This window comes from Bubalus bubalis, chromosome 20, assembly GCF_019923935.1.
Source record: "Bubalus bubalis isolate 160015118507 breed Murrah chromosome 20, NDDB_SH_1, whole genome shotgun sequence".
Classification (NCBI taxonomy): domain Eukaryota; kingdom Metazoa; phylum Chordata; class Mammalia; order Artiodactyla; family Bovidae; genus Bubalus; species Bubalus bubalis.
The window spans coordinates 41664163-41691463 of NC_059176.1; the positions used below are offsets into that span (position 1 = coordinate 41664163).

Here is a 27301-nt window from a genome sequence, read left to right on the forward strand (position 1 = left end):
TTGACTACACTAAAGCTTTTGATTGTGTGGATCACAACAAACTGTGGAAAATTCTTAAAGAGATGGAAATACCAGACCACATTACCTGCCTCCTGAGAAACCTATATGCAGGTCAAGAAGCAACAGTTAGTACTGGACATGGAATAACAGACTGATTCCAAATTGGAAAAAGAGTATGTCAAAGCTGTATATTGTCACCCTGCTCATTTAACTTATATGCGGAGTACATCATGCAAAGTGCCAGGCTGGATGAAGCACAAACTGGAATCAAAATTGCTAGGGAAAAATATCAATAGCCTCAGATATGCAGATGACACCACACTTATGGCAGAAAGCAAAGAGGAACTAAAGAGCCTCTTGGTGAAAGTGAAAGCAGAGAGTGAAAAAGCTGTCATAAAACTCAACATTCAAAAAATGAAGATCATGGCATCTGATCCTATCACTTCATGGCAAATAGATGGGGAAACAATGGAAACAGTGACAGATTTTATTTTCTTGGGCTCCAAAATCACTGCTGATTACATTCATGAAATTAAAAGACGCTTGCTCCTTGGAAGAAAGGCTATGACAAACTCAGACAGCATATTAAAAATCAGAGACATTACTTTGCCCACAAAGTCAAAGTCATTAAAAATCAGAGACATTATTTTGCCCACAAAGTCAAAGTCATGGTTTTTCCAGTAGTCATGTATGGATATGAAAGTTGGACCATAAAGAAAGCTGAGTGCTGAAGATTGATGCTTTTGAACTGAGGTGTTGAAGAGGACTCTTGAGAGTCCCTTGGACAGCAAGGAGATCAAACCAGTCAATCCTAAAGGAAATCAGTCCTGAATATTCGTTGGAAGGACCGAAGCTGAAGCTGAAGCTCCAATGCTTTGGCCAACTGATGCGAAGAACTGATTCATTGGAAAAGACCCTGATGCTGGGAAAGATTGAAGGCAGGAGGAGAAGTGGGCAATAGAGGATGAGATGGTTGGATGGCATCACCGACTCAATGGACATGACTTTGAGCCAGCTCTGGGAGTTGGTGGTGGACAGGGAAGCCTGGTGTGATGCAGTCCATGGGTTCGCAAAGAGTCAGACACAACTGAGGGGCTGAACTGAACTGAAGAATGATTGACAAGCTTTGCACAGTGGCAGTATCGTAACCAGTGAGGTTTACAAGGTGCAATTATTGCTAATTGAAAAAAAAAAAGATAGACAAACTTAAATGTAAAACGTAAAACTATAGAACTTCTAGAAAACAATGTATGAAAAGATCTTCAGGACTTAGAACAGGGCTAGGAACTCTTAGACTTGATACCAAAAGTGTGATTCATAAGAGGGAAAAATTGATAAGTTCGAATTCATCAAAACAGCCTTTGCTCTGGAAAAGAGTCTATTGAAAGGATTCAGATAAGCTATTTACCAGAAAAAAGTGTTTGCAAACCAGGAATCCAACAAATCCAAACAGCTTATATCTAAATTGTTTAAAGAATTCTCAAAATAACAGTAAAGAAAAATTTGTTGGGAAAATGGGGGAATTTCCCGGCAGTTCAGTGGTTAGGACTTTGCAGTTTCAGGGCCAAGAGCCAGGGTTCAGTTCCTGGGCTCTGGATGAAGATCTTGTGGTGTGGCCAAAAAAAAAAAAGAAAACCCACACCTGACAAGCTGTTCAATATCATTAGCCATTAGGGAAATGCAAACTAAAACCATCTCAGATACCATTACACACTTAGTCATCTGAGTGGCTAAAGGGTAACCTATGGACAATACCGAAGACGCAGAGCGTCTGGATCCCTCAGTCATTGCTGTGAGGATGTAAAGTGGTACAGCTTTCCTGGAAAATAGGTGGGCAGTTCCTTTCAGAACTAAACATGGATTCACTGTAGGGACTCATCTTTTGAATTCTTGGGCATTTATCCCAGAGAAGTGAGAAGTTATTTCCATGCTGGGATCGGTACACAGACACTCATAGCGGGTTTGCCCATGACGGTATCCTTCAGTGAGTGAGGGTTGAGCAGACTTTGATCCATCCGTACCCTGGACACCACTCAGCACCAAGAGGGAACGAGCCACTGGGATGTTCACCAGCTTGTGGAAATCTCAGGGAAACTGTGCCAAGTGAAAAAAGCCAGTTCTGAAAGTTTACATACCTTGTGATTACATATATGTAATATTTGTGAAGTAATGTAATTACAGAGATGGAGATCAGATCACTAGTTGCTGGGTCAGGGAATGGGGGACAGGATGGGTGTGGTTATGAAGGGCTGATAGGAGGGAGCCCTGTGGGAAAGGCCGAGTGTGAGTGAATGTCTTGGGAGGGGGTGGTGGTTGTGGTTAAAACAAGCAGCATAGAGCAGGCACCCATGCACAGACAGCTCATGAAATCCAGACAGTCTCTGGTTATCCAGTGTGCATTTTTGGTAGCAGTGTTGTCCTGGGGATGTGTTTGGTGCTGACCTCAGTGTGGTCAGGGTGAAGGCAACATGAAACTTCCCTGTACATTGCTTTGCAGTTTCTCCTGAATCTGTAATTGTTTCAAAATGAAGAGTTTTTATAAAACAGTGGATCTTTTAGATGTAGCTCATTTGATGAATTTATAGATGCAGACAACCTGCTTAACAAGTCTGTCTTAGATATGAAGTGGGTGGACATTTTTGGAGAGGTGGAAATGAATTACTGCAAGTCTAAAAACCTGCTCGTTTTTGTTGAGAGGATATTTAGCTTGATGTCATCGCAGTGGACTGACACCAGGCATCATTGTCCTGTGGGCTTGACAAAGGCAGGCAGGTATTATAGGGAAAGGAAACAGAGTAATGATACTAATACCCTATGGTGTTGTGGAGCAGAAAGGAACAGGACATTTGTGTGTGTGTGTATGGTAGTTAAATGGTAGTGGCTCAGATGGTAAAGTATCTGACTGCAATGCAGGAGACCCAGGTTTGATTCCTGGGTCAGGAAGATCCCCTGGAGAAGGAAATGACAACCCACTCCAGTATTCTTGCCTGGAGAAGCTCATGGACAGAGGAACCTGGCGGGCTACAGTCCATGGGATTGCAAAGAGTCAGACATGACTGAAGTGACCGAGCATGCAGGAAGATAACTAAAACCAAAAATTGTCCAAAGGTCCATGAAAAAATGAAGATGATACATAACAAAACATCTACTTACTGAAAAAGAGACAATAGAGGAGGAATAGAGGAACAAAACACAGAGTTGTATAGAAAATAAATATCCATATGGCAGAGATACTTCCAACTAGATAAGTTATAAAACTAAATGTGCATGGATTAAAGACTCCAATCAAAAATCAGAGATTGTCAGGCTGGATTTTTTAAAAAGTCCATTAGATTCACAGAGGTTGAAAGTAAAAGAATGGGAAAGACATATCATGCAAACAGTGACTGTAAGAGAGCCACAGTGGCATACTAATACAAGACAAAATGTGCTGAAGGAAAAAAAGTTATTAAATGCAGAGGGACTTAACATTTAAAATAACTAATGTCCATAGCTGGGCTTCCCTTGTGGCTCAGCTGGTAAAGAATTCGCCTGCAAATTGGGAGACCTGGGTTTGATCCCTGGGTTGGGAAGATCCCCAGGAGAAGGGAAAGGCTACCCATTCCAGTATTATGGGCTGGAGAATTCCATGGACTGTATAGTCCATGGGGTCGCAAGGGGTCAGACTCAACTGAGCGACTTTCACTCACTTCACTCACTCGCTTAATGCCCATAGCTGGCATTGGAGTTCATTCTTCATGTTGTTCAGTTCTGTGCGTTCTGACAAGCTCATAGTCATGTATGCACCCTGACAGTATGACACAGAGTAGTTGTACCATCACAGTCTACAAAATCTAAATATCTAATAAATGATTTTAAATGGACTAAATTGCTGTATCAGAGGACACAAGAAACATTTAAAAATATTGTTACATATTTCTCATGCATCATTTTTCTCCTGTTAATTACTACTGATTGCCACTCAGCAAATTCTGTTGTTGTTTTATTTAAATAATAACATTTATATAACAGAAATAATGCAGCATAATATAATTTCCATCAATACCTATTTTTTAGGTTAAAGCAATAATATGTGTAAAATTACTTGCTAAATGTTATATTATTATGTTTTTTTGTCTGTTATTGCTGTGTCCTGGATTGACTCTCTAAAAGTTGGTCATTACAAGAATAACTTCTCTTAACAATAGTCGGAGAAGCACAAGTTAAGTCCATCCGGAACTGTGCTTCCCTTGTGGGGGATGGGGATGGTGAACAGTAAGAAAGTACTTGAATATCTCTTTGTTCCTGCTGACACTGCAATGTGAGGGGTGACCCTGAGGGGTGTGTTTCTCCCTTAGTAAGAAAGCATTCTGGTTTTAGTACCATATTTTAAAGGTATTCTTTTAAAATTATTTATTTATTTAGCAGAAATTAACACAGTGTTGTAAATCAACTATATTTCAATTTTACAAGTATGCTTGAGTCATCTGAATATGGCCTCATACCTAACAAAGGCAGGAGTATGAAAAAGAAAAACTGGAAAAAAAAATTAACAGACATTATTTCTGGCACATACTAAGAGATATATAAATATTTGTAAAAAATTAAGTGTTAGTCACTCAGTTGTGCGACCCCACCAGGTTCATCTGTCCATAGGATTTCCCAAGCAAGAATACTGGAGTGGGTTGCCATTCCCTTCTCTAGGGGATCTTTGTGGCCTACGGATAGGACCTGGCTGGCTCTCTTGCGTTGCAGGCAATTCTTTACTGTCTGAGCCGCCAAGGAAGAAATATTTGCTGAGGATTAATGAGTGAATGAGTGAAAAGTATGGGAAGTGTTGCTACATTTTCCAATCCAGCCAATTGTGTAGACTATCTCTAAAAGGGAATTAGGAGAATACAGATTAGAAATCTTTTAAAAATCACTGTTCTTAGCTGATTTAAATTGATTATATGTATAGGAATATCCATTTCTGTGCTATTTTAGGTGCCTGTTCCTTGCTGATTTAGGATATCAGAAAAGTGAATTTGGCTTTGTCAGAATGTTTCCAAACAACCCAGCCAGGAAACCACACCCTTTCAAAACATACTCTCACACACAGATTTAAATTAAGTTGGATTTTTATGTGTTTTTTAATTTGCCCAGTTGTTATAAAACTTTTCATTTTATATAAATATGTACTCTCTTGTGGAAATATTAATCACATTTAAGATTGAACTGGTCTAATGTTAGCTTTTCATAGAAACAAAGTATATGGTTTTATAATATGTATATTTCCCAAACTTGTAAGACCTCCAAATAACCACATCCCACAGTGGCCTCATGGCCTCAGGAATGAAAAGGATCTTCAGTTTTTGACTGTTCAGATCACTGAAAGTCACGGCTGGAAAGGGTCTTAGAATTAATCCAGCCCAGCCCCACCCACACTAATCCCTTGGAGTCAGCCCCCATCTCCCACCCCCACTGCTGTGTAGATAAGGAAACCTTAGTCCCAGAAGACCTTTTCCAGATATTTCCATCACGTTCTCTTTGATGCTTTCAGCATGTGTGTCCACACTTTGTTAGCCAAAGAGAACATTTGTTTTAGTTTTAAGTAGAAAGATAATGAGTTAATGGCTTTTCCTAGCCCTTTGTGTGGCCCTTTCCAGAAGAGAAGGCAGAGCTGCCAGGAGCTCAAAGCCTCTCCCAGGTGAGGGATGTGTCTGGGGCTCTTAGTTCCTGGTGTACCTTCAGCTCAGCCTCAGATTTCCATGTGTCCTCTCTAAGTGTAGTTTCACAGATAACAAAGCAGCCACCACTTAAAAAAAAAATTTAAGTCCGTTCTTCCCCAAAATATTGTTAAACCTTGTTGCATAATGTTAATCCAAATCCATAGTCCAAAAAAGCTTTTACAGCATTTGAGTGAGTGAAGTTGCTCAGTCGTGTCCAACTCTTTGCGACCCAGTGGACTGTAGCCTACCAGGCTCCTCTGTCCATGGGATTTTCTAGGCAAGAGTTCTGGAGTGGGTTGCCATTTCCTTCTCCAGGAGATTTTCCCAAACCAGGAATCGAACCCAGGTCTCCTGCATGGTTTATAGCATTTATTGAATAATAATATGCTAATTCAAAATAGTGTAAAATATGGTTATTTACTTTCAAGATTCTTGTGCTTTAAAAAAATGTACTTACAGGGACCTTCCCTAATGGCTCAGTGGTAAATAATTTGCCTGCCAATGCAGGAGACATGGGTTCGATCCCTGATCCAGGAAGATCCCACTTGCCACGGAGCAACTAAACCTGTGCGCCACAACTATTGAGCCTGTACTCTGGGGCCTGGGAACCACAACTGCTGAGGCCAAGTGCCACAACTACTGAAGCCCGTGCATCCAGAGTCTGTGTGCAGCAACAGAGAACCCACTGCAGTCAGAAACCTGTGCACTGCAACTAGAGAATAGCCCTGGATAACTGCAACTAGAGAAAAGTCCACATGGCAACGAAGACCCAACACAGCCAAAAATAAATAAAGGAAACAAACAAAAATTGTACTTCCAAAAAACCATACTGCACCTTTAAAAATATAAATGAAGAGACTGGATAAATTAGCTTATAAATGTGGTGACAAGGGTGTGAAAAGTAATTCTAATTTACTGAAAATGGTCATATTCATCAAAAATTAAAGGAGCAAATTAACTTTCAAATATTTCCAAATAAATAGCTATTATGGAGAAATAATTTGGAGAAATATTTAACTATGTTGAAATTTTCTTTTACAAGTACAATATTTCGCTAATGACACTAAGATGAGCTACACAGTCCTTATGAAGATCATTTTAAAGCTGTGTAAATCAGCTAAATTGATCATAGTTTAAAATCTTTTCATATTTTCTTTTAGTAAAAAAATACCTTAGCTGAAGCATCCCTGTGTACCTCAGTGACTTTGCCTAGTTTATCCGTGACGCCCTGAGCACTCTCTAATCCCATGAATCCATCATCTGCTGGTGAACATCTGTCGTAAAGAGGAGACATGATTTGTTCTTGGGGTTCACAGGGTGAAATCTGCCCTGTTGGAAGGTGGCCCAGATGTGTTCCTGGGTGCCAGGCAGCCCCAGCGCGGCCCTAGGGAGAGGGAGGGTCAGCCAGCCTCTCTCTAGCACTGGCTAGTTGGGGTGTGTCTGAGGAGACAGGCAGGGCCATCCACCAACCACCCCAAAGGCTTTTGTGTCAACGTCTGATCACGGTGACCAGGGTTACAGCCAGACCTTTTTAGTCCTGAAAAGAAAAAAAAAATGTTCCCTTAAGTTTATCTGGCATACTTGCCTCTATCTGTGGAGGGACTGATTGGTTTTTTAGCTCTCATTATACATACAAAAGGAGGCAGACTACTCAAGCCTGCCCTGTCTCTAGAGCAGTTTCAGTGCATCATTTTCCAGTGCCCTGAAACTCCCATTCAGATACCCTGACCGGGTGCATGCCTTTGCCCCACAGTACTAAGAAGCTGATGATGTTTTGCATATGTTTGTGTACCTACAGGTTTAGTTTACATATCAGTTTGTCCTTGCTTTGTAACAGGCTACCCCCATACTTAGCATCTTTAAACATAATCATGGTTCTGTGGGCTGGCTGTTTGGGCTCAGATGAGCTGAGGGGTTCCTTTTGCTAGACTCACCTGGGCTCACTCACGCAGATGCCATCAGCCTGCGACTTGGCCGGGACTGTGGATCCACAATTTCCTTGCTCGTATGTCTGGAGGCCGGCAGGCTGTCAGCCTGAGCATCTCATTTCTTTCCCCTGTGACCGCTCCTGCAGGCTAACCTGGGTTCCTTCCTGGGGGTCGCAGGGGTGTCTGCAATGAGAGAGAGAGCAAGCCAGGTGCTTTTCAGGCCTCTGCTTGTGCTGTGTTCGCCCTTTGAAACAAGTCATGCTGCTGCCCAGATTCAAGGAGGGGAAAAGAAGGACTCTCCCTCATGCCAAGAAGAGCTGTCACATCACATTGCAGTGGGACATCCAAAGGGGTTTTGCAGGAATTTATGACAGTTATTTGCAATGTATCTACCTGTGCTGACGGGTGTATTTTCATAACAAATTTCAAATGCATACCACCATTCAAACCTACCCGGAAGTAGAAAGAATAATGCATTAAACCTCTTAAATGCCCATCATTTGGATTCAACAATTTTCAGTATTTTGCTGCCTTTTTTTGGCCTCTGTTTTAAAAGTTTTCTCTTTGCTGAAGTATTTTCAAGCAAGTCCCATGGTGCTGTTTCAGCTCTGCATGTTTCAATATGCCTCCCCTGAAAAAGGAGACCTTGCTTAGGTAGCCGCCAGCCATGGTCATGTCGTGGTATTGTCAGCACTTAGTCCATAAATTTTCCCAGTTGTCTCTTTGCAGCAGGTAGATTTGGAAAGGATTCTGCCCATATAAAGTCCATAGCAGTCCCAACTTGCCTTTCTTTTCTTTTTGCCCTATTGATCTGCTTTGAAGACTGGTCTGTTTTCCTACAAAGAACCTCCCGCAGTCTGCATTTGTGTGGCTGCTTCCTTTTGGGATCATTTGACATGCATCTCTAGCTCCTGTACTTCTGTTTGTGAAAGTTGCCTAGTGGGTGAATTTCATTCAGTGCCACTCTTGGAGCAGGTGTCCTTTTTAAAGAGGACCCCCATGCTTCCAGTCTCGTCGTTTGGAGGCTTGTCTTGCTTTCACTGATGCTAACGTTGATGGGTGGGCTGACCCTTTGATGATCATTACACAAATCTGTTATTTCAATTATTATAAGGCAGTGATTTCCTAATTGTTTCTTCCAGATTTTGTTAGCTGGAGTTTCTTTTACAAGGAACTTTCCCTCATCAGAGTCATTTAGTTATCTGCACCGTGTTCGGACAGCTGACCCTTTTCATTGATGGCTTACAGAATAAGGAGTTGGTGCACTAGTTATATCTAGAGCTACTCAATTCATAGTGGTTTGGGGTATCTCTTTCTTTTTTCCCCTCGTTTTTGATATTACAGCCAGACTTCGAAGATATGAAAGGTTCTAATCCACACTGCTGCAATAAAGTGAATATTATAGTAGAGTCAGACAAATTATTTTATTTCCCAGTGCATACAAGAGATATGTTTACACTATACTGTAGTCTGTGTGCAATAATAGCATTGTGTCTGAAAAAGCATGTGTATACCTTACTTTAAAAGTAGTTGGTTACTAAAAAAATGCTAGCCATCCTTGACAGCCTTCAGTTTATGGAAAATGCAAAGTACAGTAACATGAGGTATGCTTGTATTATGAAATCATCATGGGTTTTAGATATTCAGTGTGTTTCAATCATTTGCATTTTTTTGAGGCTCAAATTGTTTCATCTTTGGGCCTTGGGAGCTACTTGTTGGCTTCTGTCTCCCTTGGCACCATTATCCCTTGAGAGTGCCCTTGCTTTCCAGCACAATATATCTCAGGATATATGGGGGAGTAAGTAAGTGTTAGTCTTTCAGTCATGTCCGACTCTGTGACCCCATGGACCATAGCCTGCCAGGCTCCTCTGTCCATGGGATTCTCCAGGCAAGAATATTGTAGTGGGTAGCCACCCTCTCCAGGGGATCTTCTTGACCTGGGGATTGAACCCACATCTACTGAATTGCAGGTAGATTCTCTACCATCTGTGCCACTAGGGAAGCCTATCTTGTATGTTACTTATAATCATCCATTCCTGGTTGGAGATGACAGTGTGGGCAGTGGTTGGACTCATTACTATTGAGTTTTTATTGTTTTTAGTCCTTTGTCTGGCAAGAGCTGGAAGACACATATATATAGTCAGCCTTCTGTATCTGTGGGCTCTTCGTGTATTCAACCAACTGCAGATGAAAAATACTCAGAAAAAAATTTCAGAAAGTTCCAAAAAGCAAAACTTGAATTTGCTGCACACTGGCAGTTATTTACATAGCATTTAGATTGTATCAGGTATTATAAGCATCTGTTTCTGCTTTATTGACTATGCCAAAGCCTTTGACTGTGTGGATCACAATAAACTGTGGAAAATTTTGAAAGAGATGGGAATACCAGACCACCTGACCTGCCTCCTGAGAAACCTGTATGCAGGTCAGGAAGCAACAGTTAGAACTGGACATGGAACAACAGACTGGTTCCAAATAGGAAAAGGAGTACGTCAGGGCTATGTATTGTCACCCTGCTTATTTAACTTATATGCAGAGTACATCATGAGAAATGCTGGGCTGGAGGAAGCACAAACTGGAATCAGGATTGCTGGGAGAAATATCAATCACCTCAGATATGCAGATGACACCATCCTTATGGCAGAAAGTGAAGAAGAACTAAAGAGCCTCTTGATGAAAGTGAAAGTGGAGAGTGAAAAGTTGGCTTAAAGCTCAACATTCAGAAAACTAAGATTATGGCGTCTGGTCCCATCACTTCTTGGCAAATAGATGGGGAAACAGTGGAAACAGTGGCTGATTTTATTTTTCTGGGCTCCAAAATCACTGCAGATGGTGATTGCAGCCATGAAACTAAAAGACACTCCTTGGAAGGAAAGTTATGACCAACCTAGATGGCATATTAAAAAGCAGAGACATTACTTTGTCAACAAAGGTCCATCTAGTCAAGGCTATGATTTTTCCAGTAGTCATGTATGGATGTGAGAGTTGGACTATAAAGAAAGCTGAGTGCCGAAGAATTGATACTTTTGAACTGTGGTGTTGGAGAAGACTCTTGAGAGTCCCTTGGACTGCAAGGAGATCCAACCACTCCATCCTAAAGGAAATGAGTCCTGGGTGTTCATTGGAAGGACTGATGTTGAAGCTGAAACTCCAATATTTTGGCCACCTGATGTGAACAGGTGACTCATTTGAAAAGACCCTGATGTTGGGAAAGATTGAAGGCAGGAAGAGAAGAGGACAACAGAGGATGAGGTGGTTGGATGGCATCCCATAAGTTTGGATAAACTCCAGGAGTTGGTGATGGACAGGGAGGCCTGGCCTGCTGTGGTTCATGGGGTCTCAAAGAGTCGGACATGACTGAGCAACTGAACTGAACTGAACTGAGAGGTGATTTAAAGCATATGGGAAGATGTGCATCGGTTTATATGCAAATACTGCACCATTTTTTATAGGGGACCTCCATGAATTTTGGTATCTGCAGGGAGTCCTGGTACATATAAATACATATATGTTTCTTTTTCTCTTAAGTATGTTTTAAAAATCAAGTATAATTGATTTTTTAACTTAAATTAGAATTGCAGAATTTTCATTTAACTTCTTTGCTTTTCATACTCTTTCCTTTTTCAATGAAAAGTTTTGGTTAGTGTATGTTAACATACACTAATATGTATTGATATATTAACTAATGTGTGAAAACATGTAATATTACTATTATTAGCATATACTAATGCTAATAATATATTGTATCAGCATTATTACTTTGAAATTGTTATGTATTTACATTTAACTTTGAACTACTATATATATAATGTGATAATGCTAATATTATAAATTGTAAATAATAACTAAGATATATTAAGTATATATTAGGTAATACACAAGTAAAACAGCTCATTATCATGTATTAGTACACTAGTGAGTTTGTAACAGTTTTAGATTAGTTAATGCACACACACACACATAAATAAAAGTTTCAAAATAATAGTGCTGATATCATTAGTAACAGACTTGTTCATTTGCTGAGTCCTGTCTGACTCTTTGCAACCCCATGAACTGCAGCACACCACGTTTTCCTGTCCTTCACTATCTCCCAGAGCTTGCTCAAACTCATGTCCATTGAGTTGGTGATGCCATCCAACCATCTTGTCCTCTTTTGCCCCCTTCTCCTGCCCTCAATCTTTCCCAGCATCAGGGTCTTTTCTGACTGGATGAAATTTAAGTTTTCTCTGTAGTCCCCTTTTCCTTAGAAAATATTCCACTGAGAATTCCATCAAAGTACTTTGGACAAGTCACTGAAAACCATTCTTTTCTTTGTATGGTTAGGGCACCAAATTAATCTATATATTCTCACCCCAGTTGGTTTTCAGTTTTTACAGATGCCTTTTTTCTTCTTGATTTCATTTTTTAAAAATATGTAAAACATTTTTGTTTCCAAAGTCAAAACCACAGTATAGAGTCTGCCTAGAAAAGTCTCGTGTTACTAGTGTTACCTCCCTTCTCTGAAGGCAAGTCCTTTCATTTGTTCTTAATTTTCCTTCCAGTGTTTCTTTTGCAAATATATTTCCTTTTAGAAATTATGTTAAATAGAAAAAAACTTAACATCTTTTTCAATGAAGTTCCACTAGCTTTTCTATATTTTTTGGTTATTATTTGTTTTAAAAGACTAGTATTATAAAGGTTTTATCATACCTACCTGTGTCAAGCGTAAAAGAACAATCCAAATATTCTTTGGCAGATGACACTGTTTAGCTTCTTTTAAAAAATATATCTCCCTCTTCAATGAGTTTGGTACATTTGGGAAACAGACTGCAAACTAAAGTGAAATAGAAAGATTTCTTCTAATTTCCATTTGTTGTCTGAGGTTGAGAAAATACCTCACAGAAGTTATTTTACAAAGATGAGTCTGAGAAAAAAATTCCTTGAATTAAACCATAATGAAAAATAATATGAAATAGAATATATATGTGTGTGTTTATATATACCTGAATATCTTTGCTGTATAGCAGAAACTAACACAATACTGTAAATTAATTATGTGAAGTGAAAGTCACTCAGTCATGTCCCCAACTCTTTGCAACCCCATGGACTGTGCATTCCATGAAATTCTCCAGGCCACAATACTGAAGTGGGTAGCTATTCCCTTCTCCAGGGGATCTTCCCAACCTGGGGATTGAACCCAGGTATCCCTCATTGCAGGCAGATTCTTTACTTTCTGAGCCAGCAGGGAAGCCCTGGTGTATAAACAGCAAGATGAGAAAGACATTTTTTAAAAAGTTATTAAGAACCATGAAACTCCAGGTGTACCCTGTGTGTTGTCCTCTGTTGACTTTTTAATTCATTCTCTGCCTCCTTCATAGTCATGCTCATAGGCTTGAACTTGAGAAACTCTAGAGCCTCAAAATTAACATGGCCAAAATTGTGTTCATAACATTTGGAAAGAAGGAGGCTTTGCAAAATTAGAATATCAGAGAAATTAGAGTTGAAATTGGTAGAACTTGATGCACTTTTGTTAGTAATATTAGAAAATTGTTGTTATTATTTGGTTTTAACACATATACCAGAGTTACGTAAAATGTTGACATTGGGCAACTTGGATGAAGAGTATAAGGGAATACTTTGTACCGTCTTTTGAACTCTTCTGTAAAGCTAAAATTGTTCCAAAGGAAATTTTATTTCACACACACACACATATACACACACACTTAGATACACAGACAGTAAACTAAAAAGACTTAGAATGCATGAAATACAAAGGGATCCTTAGAGAACTTCAACAAAGTATAAGAGAAGTAACCCAACAGAAAAAAGGATTAAATGAAATGCATGCCAAGTAATATACCATTTTTGTTTACCACACAGGCGAAATATATAAGGTTAATATATCAAGTGTTAATATAAGGTTGATATCCTGTCTCACAGGGTATTAACAGGGAGACAGGATAGGTTGACCTAATATTCTTGGTTGGCAAGTTGACAGTATCAGTTTAAAATTTTTATTTTAACTAAGTATGTGCATGTGTGTGCTCAGTCGTGTCCGACTCTTTGCGACCCCATGGACTAGCCCACCAGGCCCCTCCTTCCATGGGATTTCCCAGGCATGAATACTTGAGTTGTCATTCCCTTCTCTAAAGGATCTTACCTGCCTGGAGATCAAGCCTGGGTCTCCGCATTGCAAGTGGATTCTTTACCCTCTAAGCCACTGGTGAAACCCTAGATACACTATGGTACATCCATACTGTGGAATGCTAGACAGCCATTTAAAAATCATGAGGTAGATTTCTGTTGTTTGACATCATCTCCAAGACAAGAATATTAAGTGAAAAAATAAATTGTAAGATAGTAAATGTAGTCTATCATTCGTTTAAAGAAAACAGGCATTGCTATATATCTACATGTTTCTCTCTTTCTCTTTTTCCATGTATATGCATAAATAAATATGCAGAAAGTGATCTGGTATATACTCTCTAGTTAGATTTAAATACTGTTATTCCTGGGTAGTGGGAATGGGCAGTGTGGTCCAGATGGACTTTTAACATCTGTCTATAACTCAAGTCTTTTACATAATTGATCACAGAGACACAGGAGTGGGGCAGGGCGGGGAATGTCTCAGGCAGCTTGTCGTGAACAGAGAGAATGCTGTCTAGCAGGGGTGGACTCTGAGCTGCTTGTGTCCCTGTGGGGTCCAGTGCAGAGTGAAAATGTGGGATCCTTTGCTCAAAATGCAGGACAAAGTACCATTAAAGGTGCATATGATTTATCATGTATCTTTGTATTGGGCTGGTTTTAGATGCAGACATCAGAACTCATATGAGGACTTAGCTGAATTACACACTTGATATGTCAGGGCTTGTTCCTGGAGTTGTCTCTCAAGCCAGTAGAAGAGACCAGCCTTGGCCAAGTCAGAACGGTTGAGGAGAAAGAGGACCCCACTCCCCACTCACAGGCACTGGGAGCACCCCTGGGCCTGGGGACAATCACAGCCAGGACAGACCCTCATGGACCCTGGGGGTCCCATTTGTCTGCTGGGCCTACCAGAACCTCCTTCTCATCAAACGCCTGACTGAAACAGCCGGGCTGGTCACAAAGTCTAGGGGAGCCAAGCTGCCACATCCACAGTAGACAGCACCCAGAAAGGGTCCTTAAATCTCCAGGCTGGGAAGCCCGGGTACCCCAGTATCCCCAGTAGGGGCTGATCAAGAGGCTCCCCTCCTACCAAGGTGAGTGATAGCTTTGCTTACGCAGGATGCTGTGATACCAGCACTTGCCTATCCCTGTCAGGCAGGGAGGCACAGACTGCCTGGTGAAGCCCTCCCCAGAGGCCACAGGAACCAGGGCCAGCGTGAGCTGAGGCCCCAGGTCTCCAGTATGCCTTGCATTGTCCCTCAACCTTCAATTACTAAACACAAATCCAAAATGAAAATTGTTCAGAGTCAGAGCATTAAACCCAGGTGCAGGGTCCTCCCAGCGCCGGGTTGTATAGCTGCAGCGCTGGCACACCGGAGGAAGGTAGCCTGGGTGGGTCAGAGGGTTTTGTTTTTAAGATGGGAGACATTAGGGGAAGCATGAATTTTGAGAGGTAGAACCTTTAGCTGAGGGAGGACAAAGGTGATGGCGGGAGAACTGATAGGGCTAGCCCCCCAAATGGGATTCCTAACCCAGCGGGAGGGAGCAAGGAGAAAAGCAGGTGTTAGAGTGTGTGTGTGTGTGTGCACGCGTGCACATGCTCAGTCATGTCCAACTCTTTGAGACCCCATGGACTGTAACTCACCAGGAGTTGGTTGTCATACCCTCCTCCAGGGGATCTTCCCAACCCAGGAATCGAACCCAGGTCTCCTGCATTGTAGGCGGAGTGTTTACCATATGAGCCACCAGGGAAGCCCAAGAATACTGGAGTGGGTTGCCATTTCCTTCTCGGGGGATCTTCCCTACCCAGCGATTGAACCCACATCTCTTGTGTCTCCTGCATTTGGCGGCAGGGTCTTTACCACATTGCCTCCTGGGAAGCCCGGTGTTAGGGTCGGTGTGTCATATTTGGCAGGAAGATAAGGGAGTTTCCATTCCTCTGTTTCTGTTTTCTCTGTGAAATACGTGCTTGGGCTTGGAGAGGACGGGGATTTCAGTGATCATGATACTGGGAGAATGTAGAAGGTGGGGAACTGAGCTGTGAAGGAGAGATTGTAGTCCTGGACTCCATGGGATTATGGAGTGTACAGTGGGCTTGGCTGTGTGACATTCAGGAACCTAAAAAGAGAGACCCTGCCTTATCCTGCTCAGAGAAGTACGGCCCTACTCTTTCTTAGGAGGAGCTCTTCCTACGAAGGATTGTCCTTTATTCTGAATTGAATTTAAAAAGTCCTGTTTTTAGTGTTTCTATGTCCTTTTAAAAAATGAAATGATATTGGTGATATCATGTAACGTTCTTTCGGTATTTTTTTTTTTTTACTGTGGCAAAATCTATAAAACTTACAATTGTAACCATCTTTAAGTGTACAGTTCATAATGTTTATTTTAAAATGTCTTCACTTTGCAAAATAAAGTAAGATTAAAAATTGGTCATCCTATATTGTACCCCAAAGTGGTTTTGTGTGTGTGTGGGTGTGAAATTTTACTGGTCTGTGAAATGAAGAAATGCTATGAGCCTCACAAAGCATTTCTCTGTTAAGTGTTATACAACTCTTATTGGTGGAGGAAAACTCTGAAGCACTTTTTAGAATTTTTAAGATACCCTGTAAGAGTAAGAGTAGAAGTATTTATTTTATATTGCTCTTCTGATGCTCTGATAAAGTTCTCCTAATTCTAGTATTTTGTGTATATATCCTCTTTTGTGACATCATCAAGATTGTCTCGTTTTCTTCCGCAGTGCCATATTTCCCTTTTGTATTTCATGTGTAAACTCACCGCTCATACTATAACACATAACAGTTTTCTAAGGCTATTTTTGGTAATAGAAACATAAATACACATATATAAAACGTGGATATGGATATAGTTGTTCACTTGGTCAAAGCTGTATTAATAAATGGTTCTAAAAGATTAATAAAGATTTTGTACACATAGTTTTTTTTTTTCACTCTGAGCCACAGACACCAAAAATCCCACAGGAAGTTGTCTTTTAAGTGTTGCGGTTTTTTAGTTTCCTATTCAGTCTGCATTAGATGACCAGAAATAGTCTGTGCAGTCAAAAGAGATTCTTGGTTAAAGCTTATTGTAATTCTGAAGGAGACTCTCAAATTTGCTTGTATTTCTTCTCATGTAGTTGATCCAGAGGAGCTACAACAAGATCCATACATAGACATTAAAGTTGTGGTATAATGTGAAACTTTTTTTTTTTGATGTTCAGTGGATAAACTCTTCATTGTTAAAGGGGCAACTAACTATCTGAAATTATGCTTTATGCTTTCCATTTCTTATCAAAGCATTTTCTAAGAAATAAACTGTAGGAATGGAGATAGGTTTTAAATTGACAACTAGGTTTTACCTTTATTTTTACAAATGACAAAAACTTCCTCTTCATTCTTTAGAGAATTGGAGATACATTAAAAAAGTTGTACAGCTTAATTTAGATATTATAAATACCACTAGAGAAAATTTTAAAGCATACAATTATTGAAATGTTTTTATTAATGTAATTTTTAAAGCATAGTATTCTCAAGCTTAAATTTCTTGCTTAATTTCATTATTTTTAAAACCATGGCAAAAATAAACTAAAACTGTCATCAGATATATTAGATCTTTGACATATCATTATGTAATCTAGCATTTAACTTAGATACAGTAGGCCTGGTGAAAAGTGACAAATGAGGAAAGAGGAAAGGTCTCTGCGTTTGTTTTAAACATTTCCAGGTTTAGGTCTGTTAAAGGAATGGCATCTGGTTCTGGGCAGGTCATGCTGACTGCACATCCTATTAAATGGGTAGATTAATAAAGATAACGTGGAAGATTTTTCCACAGTCAACCTTTGAAAATAAAAAATGAAACGCCACATTGAAAAAATGTTCCTAAGAAATTTTTCATTACAGTTCTGAAGTGAATAAAACAAAAGTCACATCCAACATGACTTTAAAACAAAAATGACTGTAATCATTTCTGTCGGGGGAGGGCGGGGAGAGGACGAGAAAAGAGAAAGGATTTGATTTGCAGAATGCTTCAGGTTCCATAAAAGCGGGAGATCTGGGTTCGATCCCTGGGTTGGGAAGATCCCCCGGAGAGGGGAACGGTCACCCACTCCAGTATTCTGGCCTGGAGAATTCCATGGACTGGGATCGCAAAGAGTCAGACACGGCTGAACAACTTTCACTTTAGTTCCGTAGCTTCAGGTTGCAAAATGTATGGTATTTTAGTTTGAAATTTTAATTCATTTTTATGTATGATAGGCAGGTATTTCTTGGTTAAGTTAGATTTTCCCTACAGTTGAATTCTAAAGAGGAAACCATAGTTTCTGCTTTTTTCCATTTCTTATGTACCTTTTGCGGGACTGTACTAGGTTCTTTAGGTTACCATTTGAGAGCTTCAGTTTTACAGAGTGCAGAACAACGAGGGCAGGAGAGGTTTCTGAAATACTCCTTGGTGTCTAGCGAGGCCGTCTGCACTGCGGGCCGGTCCCCTGGACTGTGGACCCAACGTCCTCGCGGCTCTGCCCGGCGCGACCCCTTCCCTTGCCACTGAGAATCCCAGGATTTTTTATGGCAAAAATATGCGTTTGGGATCCCTGTCTACATGGGCTGTTGAAGGTGGTGCTGGATCTCTATCAAGGCCTCATGTGGGTGGGCCCTCGGGTGCCCATGACCCCGTGACCAGTGTTCGCGGGGCAGTCGGTCCGTCCACTACGACAGCCTGGAAGCACTTCCCAGCGAGGCTCAGGCAGGCGGGCAGCGGAGGTCGTGGCCAGGGGCGTCTCTCTCCAAGTCGCAAAGGCTGGGTATGCGGGGGCTCGCTCCTTCGGGGCGCTTTCCGCCGGACCGTGCAACGAACAAACAGGAAACTCCGTCTCCCAAGTTACTTCGGAAACTGGGCTTTTCCTTCCGCGACAGGGGTCGCATCCGGACAGGAAGCGGACCGGCCGCTCGCCCCGCGCCCTCGTGGCCCCGCCCCTCCTGCTACGGCCCCGCCCCCGTTGATCGCGCCGCCCCAGCCCCCACCCCCAGGCCGGGCATGCTCAGTGGGCCGGGCCGGGCCGGGCCGGCAGGTTTGCGTGGTCGTCCGCGGTTGCCGGCGCCGGCTCAACCCGCCGACGCCACGTCCCGTTGCTGCGGCTCGTTCCCGGAAAGTTACGTACTAAAGCGTCCCCCGAAGAGCCGGCGGGCGGACTGCGGGCGGCGGCGGCCCCGAGGCGGCCGAGCGGTGGGCCGACGTGCCCGCGGCTTGGCTGCGGGCGTAGCGTTCGGAAGGAGGCGCCGGCCGGGCGCACTCCGCGGGGAGCCCCGGGCGGGGCGGGCGCGGCGCGGACTTTTGTCCGAGTTCAGTCCCCTCCCTGTGGGCTGGGCCTCTCCGGCGCCCCAGCCCCCGCCCCGCTCGCTCCTGGGAGATGTTTATCTGGGCCGCGGCGTGAGGAGCCGGCGGCTGGCGGCGGGGAGTCTCGGGTCCGAGGATCGTTGCGCGGCGCGGGAGAGACAAGATGTCCGCCAGGGCCGCGGCCGCCAAGGTGAGCGCCTCGGGGAGCGTCCGCTGGGGGCCTTTCTTTCTCTGCCCGCGGGCTGCCGGGCTGGCGTGGAGGGGGCGGGCGGCGGTGCCGGGGCCGGCCGGGACCCGCCGGGGCCCGGGCAGGTGCACTGCGGCGGCGTCGCTGCCCGGTCCCGGCTCCAGCCCCGGCCCGCGGCAGGAGGGAGCAGGGCGGGCGGGGACGCGCAACAGGTCCCGCCGGGAAGCCGGGCGCGGGGCGCGGCGGGAGGGCCGGGGCCACCCCGGCGGCTGCGGTCTGCGGGAGTGGCTGGTCCCTGGTGAAACCGTGTGGTTTCGGTCTGATGTCACTGTCGCTGGTATGCGCGCGCCCGCGACACGGCTTTGGGACGGCACTCAGCCTCTGTGGAGTACGTTGGATCTTTTCGCTGTTTTATTTATTTAAGGTGACATTTGAAAAACTAACTTCCTAACACTTTTTAAGAGTTTAATTCGAGTTACACTTTCAAAAGTATCGCACAATGCCCTTAAAAATGGACAGTGAACTTTTAAAAATAAAACCTTGGGTTCGTTAAAAAAGTAACGTTTTCCTGTCAGTTTTTTCATATGCTTTGAAGTACTGTGCCATTTTCTCAGTGCTTTCAAGCCAGTTCGTATGTTACATGAAAAAGCTGAAGTTCCTAAAAATCAGTTAATATTCTCCTCTCCTTTTGTACAGCTTAATCTTTTCCATCGTAAACGGTTGCGGGAATACAGAAATATGAAGAGTAAAAATCTCGCTTAAAAATCAATTTATTACTTTAAGTAGTATCAGGTGCTTAAGCGGGTGCTGGCTTCATGTTTTTGCTTGGTTTTTTTCTTTTCTGTTTGAGATGTTTATTCATAGCATCTTGGACTAGGCATAATTAGGCCCTAAACTTTCTGAACTCAAGACTGTTTTTTGGCTGGAAGTTAGCGGTTACGTTTAGCGGTGAGTAAATTCTTGTAAGGAATTTAGTGTTGTCTCTTTAAGAAAACTTTTATGTGTACTTTTATTGCTCTACATTGATAAAGACCAATCTAAAGGTAAAACTTGATCTAAAGATTTAGAATAAAAGGCAAATTTTCGCATAATTTTAAAATAGTCTTACACTATTTATTTTCCTGGGATTTCCTTTCCAGGGAGGAGAGGCTTTGTTTCCATATTATAGAGAGCGTCACTGTGTTCCTGTAGTGTGCTCTCTGGCGCTTGATATCCGAAAAGGATATTTCACTTACGGAGAGAAATGAGTTTTCAGTGGATTGCCATAGTAAAATGATGCTTTAGAAAGAGTCATACTTGTCCTCATGAATTATGGTGTTGAGATTTTATGGCGTATTAACAAGTATCACTAGTTAAACATTACATTTTGGGGACGTTTGCATTCTTAAATATTTGAGTAGAATGTCAGTTGAAAGCTTATTTTTCTAAAATGCTGTATTTTGGGACCACCGTTAAATCTTATATAGAGAAAGGCCATAAAAGATGGGGGAAATGAAATAATACTCAACCAACCAAGTAACATTTAATTTTCTAAGATGATTAAAATGCTTAATAAGAACCAGGCTGTGTATGTACTCAGTAGTTTACATGTGATATTTTTGTTTGCCCTACTTCTGTTTAAGAAAAACCCATGAATTTGCAGCTTGCTTTTCTTGCTTTTAGCATAATAGTTTGTAGAACTCTCAGTCAGTATCTTTGATTCTATATTCTTTGTAATGATTGAATATTTTTCCATTCCATGAATAGGCTGCAGATGGTTACTGATACACATTTAACTTGTTTCCAGGATTTTGTAATAAATAGCCTTATATTTTTCTGCATGTGTGTAGTAGTACTGTGTGTCACGTTGTTAAAAATGGAATTTCTGAATCAAAGGGTATGTATGTGCATTTAAAATTCTGATATATACCACTAAATCTTTCTCCAAAAAGGTTGAACCTAGGAAAAATACAGCGATTGTTGGTAACTTTACAGGACATAAAACTTCAGTAAGTGAAATGAGAAAATACAGTCTCTGAATGGGGAGGATATCGTAGAAAATATCACATTTCCTAGAGTTGGTATATAAATGTTAATACAATTCCAAATAAAATTCCAGTGTGGTATTCTAGAAAACTTAATGTGTTGATGAGAAAGTTTATCTGATAAAATAAATGGATAATAACTGTCAAAGTTCAGAAAAAGAAGCCTTATTAGAAAATCTAATGTGTTATAAATTCAGAGTCATTTGAAGCAGTCATTTAGTTCAGGAATGGACATTAGAATCGCAGAGTCCAGAAACATCTGTGTGTTTATGAGTTTTTAGTGATTATGGTCATCAGCATTTAATGTGTGTTAGCATGTTCTAAGTGCTTAATATGAATTAACTGATTTAATTCTCATAGTATCCCTATGAATGAGCACTGCTGTTATCCCCGGTTTATGGATGTGGAAATTGAAACAGATAAGGTAACTTCCCCAAATTCACCTAGCCTACAGGAGAGGAAATTGAGACTGTGATAAAAATAACATCATAGATTTCTGGAGAAAGGATGGATTAGTATAGGGTGCTGGGACTGTGGACTATCCTTTGAAAATATATATGTTGTTTCTGCCCTTAGGCCATCCCCCCCCCCCAAATCCGTTTGGAAAATATGCAGAGAAGATAAATCATAAAACACTAGAAGAAAGTGTAGGAGGCTTTAAAAAAGCCCTCAGTGGAAAGGGCTTCTCTGTGCATATTAACTTCAGTAATAAAGGAAAAGTTTTAATCTGTGGTACATATCTGAATTTGCAAACAGAATCACTAGTGTACCTGATGCAAATGATTCAAAAATTGAAACCAGGAATTTGAGGGTAGTTCTGTCTCACCAAGGAATTGTTTAATTATGTGAGAAAATGACAGGAATAGTTAGAGACATTTCCATTGGTTGAATCACAGAGTGTGAAGGAAGTTCAGCTTGTGGACTCAAGCTGTTCACTCCAGAGGAAACAATAAAATGTAGCATTGTTCTGTTACACATTTTGCTGCTTAAAAGTTTCCATTTTGTCTCAAACAGATTTTTTTTCCCACTGATTATTTCCAAAATTTTAGTGTACTTTACTATGGAAATTATTTACGCCACTTAGTAGGAATTGATTTATTGTATTCTTAATAGCTGATCATTTGAAAGTTAACTGTAGAATATAGCTAAATGAATGAAAATAATTACAAAATTAACCTTGTAGATAGGAATTGTCTTGAGTGGCTGTTATGACATAGTTTTAGCTTTGGTACTTTGTGATTGGTGTGTATTTGCTTTGGGGAAGCCCTCTTGCTACTTTAAAGGTAAACTGAAAACTCACGTTGCTTTATGAAAATTCACTTGATTGTGTCTTTCAGTGTTTATTGAGCTTCACTGTGGTAATATTTTTCTGTACCTGTCAAGTTTGTATAATTTATTTTTAATTGAAAGATAATTGCTTTATAAGATTTTGTTGTTTTTTATCAAATACCAACATGAATCAGCCATAGGTATACATGTGTCCTGTTTTTAACTAGAAATATTTTTATAGTATCTAAGGGAAAGATGTTTAATTTTTTATGTTAGTGTGTTTGACATTGTAGATGCTTATGGTTAGAATTGTCCTTTATATCCTTGGTTGATAATCCCTGACCACATTTACAGCTCTCCAGTTCATTTTAGGACAGTTCCATTAGATAGGTGCTTTTCAGATTGCCCAGTGCTGCCCCCCCAGATTGTTCAGTAGCAGAAATTGCTCTGTGCTATTAGGAAAGACCCTTTTTTCTTTTGTTTCCTTTTTGAGAACGGTGATGATTTCATTTTAGGGACTTGAAAACTTTTATTTTGTATTTAAGAAAGACCGATGCTATGTTTTGGTGACTGTCAGTAAGTGACAGAAGTCAGCCATCCACACCTACAAGTCATGCGGTTAAGACCCATATGCAGTTCTCAAAGCTGTGGGCTAGTAGATGGAGTCCCCTTTCCTGTTTGGTTTGAAGGAAAAAGTTTACAGTAGTTTCACTTCTTTTCTTTTTTTTCAATCCTGTTAACAATGTACTGGCTCTGACTTTTACTTGCTCTTTAATCTTTTTTCTATTAGAAACCAAATGTAATACTCAGTGTCATTCTAAGAATAGAACTGAGTATAAACAAGACAGCAGTATGCTGCTAAGGAAAATGTCATTAAAAATAATAATTTTGGTGAAAAATTTGGAAATGTAATCCTATTTATTGATGTTGCTCTGACATGATAAAAATTAAATCTAATGAAAGACCAGGAGTCTGACTGTAAATCTTAAGTGTGGTGCCACTGGTCCCTGGCTGCCTAGCCACCGCTCACCGCAGGCCCTGTGCGGTCACCCACTCAACGGCCAACACTTACTGAGCCTCCTGGGGCTGGAGACTAGCTGGGGGATGAGCAGATTTCTTTTTTATTAGTAGAGTTTTTGATCAAATGGTAAGATTAAAAGATAATTTCTATTATGATTCCGAAATCTTTGGCTTGAACTTGCTTTGCATCTCTGAATTTTGGAAGATAATCTTGAAAAATCTCTTTAGCTTAACTTTTAAATCTTGTAGAAAGAGACATTAGAACAGTTCACCAAGTTTTGAATCTAAGATGGGCCTGTTTCAGTACAGTATTTCTAATACAAGTCAGCAATAAAAACAGGCCTTTTGCTATTCGTGACCTAGAGTACTTCCTAATTTATTTATTGCAGCCAAGAGTGGGTTCAAGTTGCTCCTTGATGGGCTAGCCAGGTGCTTGATTTCCATGCCTTCTTAAACAGATCCTTAGTAATAAGATGTGTGTGGTGACTACAGGGGTAGGGAATTTCATTTTATATCCTAGAAGTGGATGAAAATAGTGACTCAGAGCACTGTTTTAACATGATAAAACCAATGTTGCCAAAATTTGTACCATAAAATACCATTTGAGATTTAATGTGTTAAATACCGAATCTCAGAAAGCCCTCAACTTTGGGATGTATCAGAAGACAGGTTTTTATTTGTGTGTAGGTGCATTTCAGTATATGTTAGAACACCCTAACTCACTTAACGCTGGTAGCATGCTGGGAAATGAGTTGATTGATGAGTGGTCTCAATCATTCTAGTTTATCGTGCCCAGAGGGAGCTGAAGATTGGAATGAATATTACTTGGATACTAATTAGGAACATAAGATTACCATATATCTGGTTTAATTTTAAATTGTTTTTTTATTATCTGAAATATTTTTTGTTTTTTAAAATAGTATACATCCCAAAGAGTGAAAGTTCATTTTATTTCTTGGCTGTTTTAGGAATTTTCACTCTTTTCAAATTGTCATTAGTAATCTTTTGAATTTGTGCACAGTTTTGATAAGTGAATTAAACTTAATTTATGATTGTTCTCTCAGTTCAGTTCAGTTCAGTCGCCCAGTCGTGTCTGACTCTTTGCGACACCATGAACTGCAGCATGCCAGGTCTCCCTGTCCATCACCAACTCCCAGAGTTCACCCAAACCCGTGTCCATCGAGTCGATGATGCCATCCAACCATCTCATCCTCTGTCGTCCCCTTCTCCTCCTGCCCTCAGTCTTTCCCAGCATCAGGGTCTTTTCAAATGAGTCAGCTCTTCGCATCAGGTGGCCAAAGTATTGGAGTTTCAGCTTCAACATCAGTCCTTCCAATGAACACCCAGGACTGATCTCCTTTAGGATGGACTGGTTGGATCTCCTTGCAGTGCAAGGGACTCTCAAGAGTCTTCTCCAATTCAGTACATAATGCTAAAATTTAGGAGGCCCTCAGTAATGATGTTCTTTTTTGTTAGTTCAGTGGGCATTAGTTGAGCACAGTTTGTTTTATATCCCTGTCCTCTAAAGGCTTATAGTTTCTAGTTGGTCTATATTGTCATAATCAGTTGTGAAATATGTCATTTTTAAGAGCAAAATAATTTTGCATTTTTCTCTCTAAACACACTTGAGGTCTTCTTACGATACAATAGCATAGCTCTGGTGTGCTTTTTTGGTTGGGGAATATCATGGAATCCTATCTAGAGCCTGGATTTGGTGTAACACATGAGCTTTTGCATTTTCTTTTGTTAATTAAAAAACAATTTCAGTTGACTCTAGATACATTCATGTATGTATTGTATGCATGCATTTGGTGAAAGTCTGAATAGGACAAAAGGTCAAGAATTACAAAGCAATTCTAATTTATTTATATGTTGAATGTACTGAAATGGAAAATGGACAGTAAGCTGTCTGTCACTGTTGTTTAGGGTCTAGCCAGCTCTGAAATATGAACAGTTTGGAATTTGGAAACTGTTTTCTGTATTCAGCAGGTATTCTCTGGTAGCCTAGTGTGTACCAGGTACTGTTGTGGGTGGTAGAAGTAGAGCAGTGAACACATCACTGTGCTGTACTTATGGGCTGTTTTAATGCTATGAATGATGGTGGGCACTGGCATCCCCAGCAGGCCATTTCTGTTATAACCTGCTTTCTCCAGAGATCACAAGAATCTTCCATAGTACTTATTTTCTAGTTTTCCTTTATAATTTTACCACTTAAACATTCTGTAAACACTGTGGTTTTCCCTGTGAACTTTATACAAACAGAATCTTCCGGTGTGGATTCTATTGTGTATGGCTTCTCTTGCTCAGTGTGGTGTCTGTTAGTTGATGGGTGTTGAGGGTGACTAGTTCATTAGCTTTCATTGTAGTTGTGGATGAAATTCATAGTGTTCCTTTTTAGGGAGGACTTACTGCCAGATCGGCTTCTGGAAAAAGCAGTTTGAATTAGACTTCTGTGGGGTTTTGAAGAAAAATGTGTAGTTTACTGAAGGGCAAGAATTAGATAAGTATATTGGTTAGGCACAATATACTTGCCTATACTTTGGCTAGGACACAAAAAGTATGTGAAAAATAAGCTGCTTTTGGTGTTCAGAGGATGTTACTTTGAAAAGTCAGTTTTAATTTTGAGGGCATTTTATGACTGAGGTCTTAAAATCCATTAAAGTGAATTTTTGAAAGTATCCATTCACCTGACGCAGATGAGACCAGTAAAAGCCCTGACAGGAAGAAATATGTGCTTTGGCAAAAACAAGTACACACAAGTGTACTTTTCAAAGTATAATCATAGGAAGTCTTTCCCAGTGGTGTCATGTAAAGGAACTTTGGAAGATTTAGATGTTGTTTTTCTTTTTTAAATAGTGATACATGTAGGGATATTTAATTAAACATATACCAACCCATATTTTGATACTGTATTTCCTGTATAGTCAGAAGATAGTGGCCATGGCAAGCAGATTTACATTCTAGGCATAAATATGAGAAATGTGTATTAATAATAAATAAAAGCCTCCTAATACTGAGTGCTGTTTCCATGACAATACTAAGCTAACTGTTTTATGTGCGTTGTCTCATCTGATCTTAGCAATTGTTGTAGGCACTCCGAGGACCTCTGTTTTATAGGTGAGGAATCTGAGGTTAACTTACTGCTCTGGCTAATGGCATACTTGATTCTAGGCTTTGTAATTCACACATGCACGTGCTTTTACGTTCCTGTGTTGTAAGGAGTGTCAGGGAGAGGAGGAGGGAATGGTGTTAGGTGCATCGTGACTCATAGGAGTCGGACCAGAGGGTGGAAGAGAGGGTGCAGTGCAGTCAGACAGCAGGAGCTGCTCTGAAGGAAGGGTGTTTGCGCAACCCCAGCAAATTGTTACTGGCCTGGAGGAAGGCAGGCCCAAATTGTCTGGTTTTTCAGGACAGGTCGGAAACCCAGATTTTATATAAATTCTTTGACTTACATGTTGCCAGCTGACTTCATTTTTTTTTTAATACTTTTTTATTGTGAAACTTAATATCTAGTAAAAGCACAGAAAGTGTGTGTACATTAGTGAATTACCACAAAGTGAACGCCCATGTAAACACCACCCAGGTCAGGGCATACAACATTGCAGGCTCCTCACTTCCTCCCTCGCCCCTACCTGACAGCATCCCTACCTGGCAGCATTATCCTGCCAACAGAGCTGCTGTCCTGACCCTAAGACCCCTGTGTTAGGCTCTTCCTGCCAACTGCATTCTTTC

At 40.9% G+C, this 27301-nt stretch overlaps 1 protein-coding gene, 1 long non-coding RNA gene and 1 pseudogene across 8 annotated transcripts in view; 2 read left to right on the forward strand and 1 right to left on the reverse strand.

The window, feature by feature from the left end:
* Nucleotides 1-27301, forward strand: part of TJP1 (tight junction protein 1) — a 260114-nt gene that overhangs the window by 128573 nt on the left and 104240 nt on the right. Inside the window, exon 1 of one of the 7 annotated variants that reach the window (XM_006066396.4) lies at nucleotides 19098-19259. The exons of the other annotated variants lie outside the window; for them this stretch is intronic. Coding sequence (XP_006066458.1) covers nucleotides 19233-19259 — 27 coding nt within the window. The 5' untranslated portion in view covers nucleotides 19098-19232. Of the gene's footprint in view, nucleotides 1-19097; nucleotides 19260-27301 lie in introns of those variants that run through there. 7 annotated transcript variants of the gene reach the window in all.
* On the forward strand, nucleotides 1123-1250 carry LOC112581042 (annotated as a pseudogene).
* On the reverse strand, nucleotides 16673-18934 carry LOC123330826. Its single transcript, XR_006547017.2, has 2 exons — nucleotides 18082-18934; nucleotides 16673-16888 (listed from the first exon to the last, which is right to left on the reverse strand). It is a non-coding gene; the product is annotated as an uncharacterized LOC123330826 (long non-coding RNA).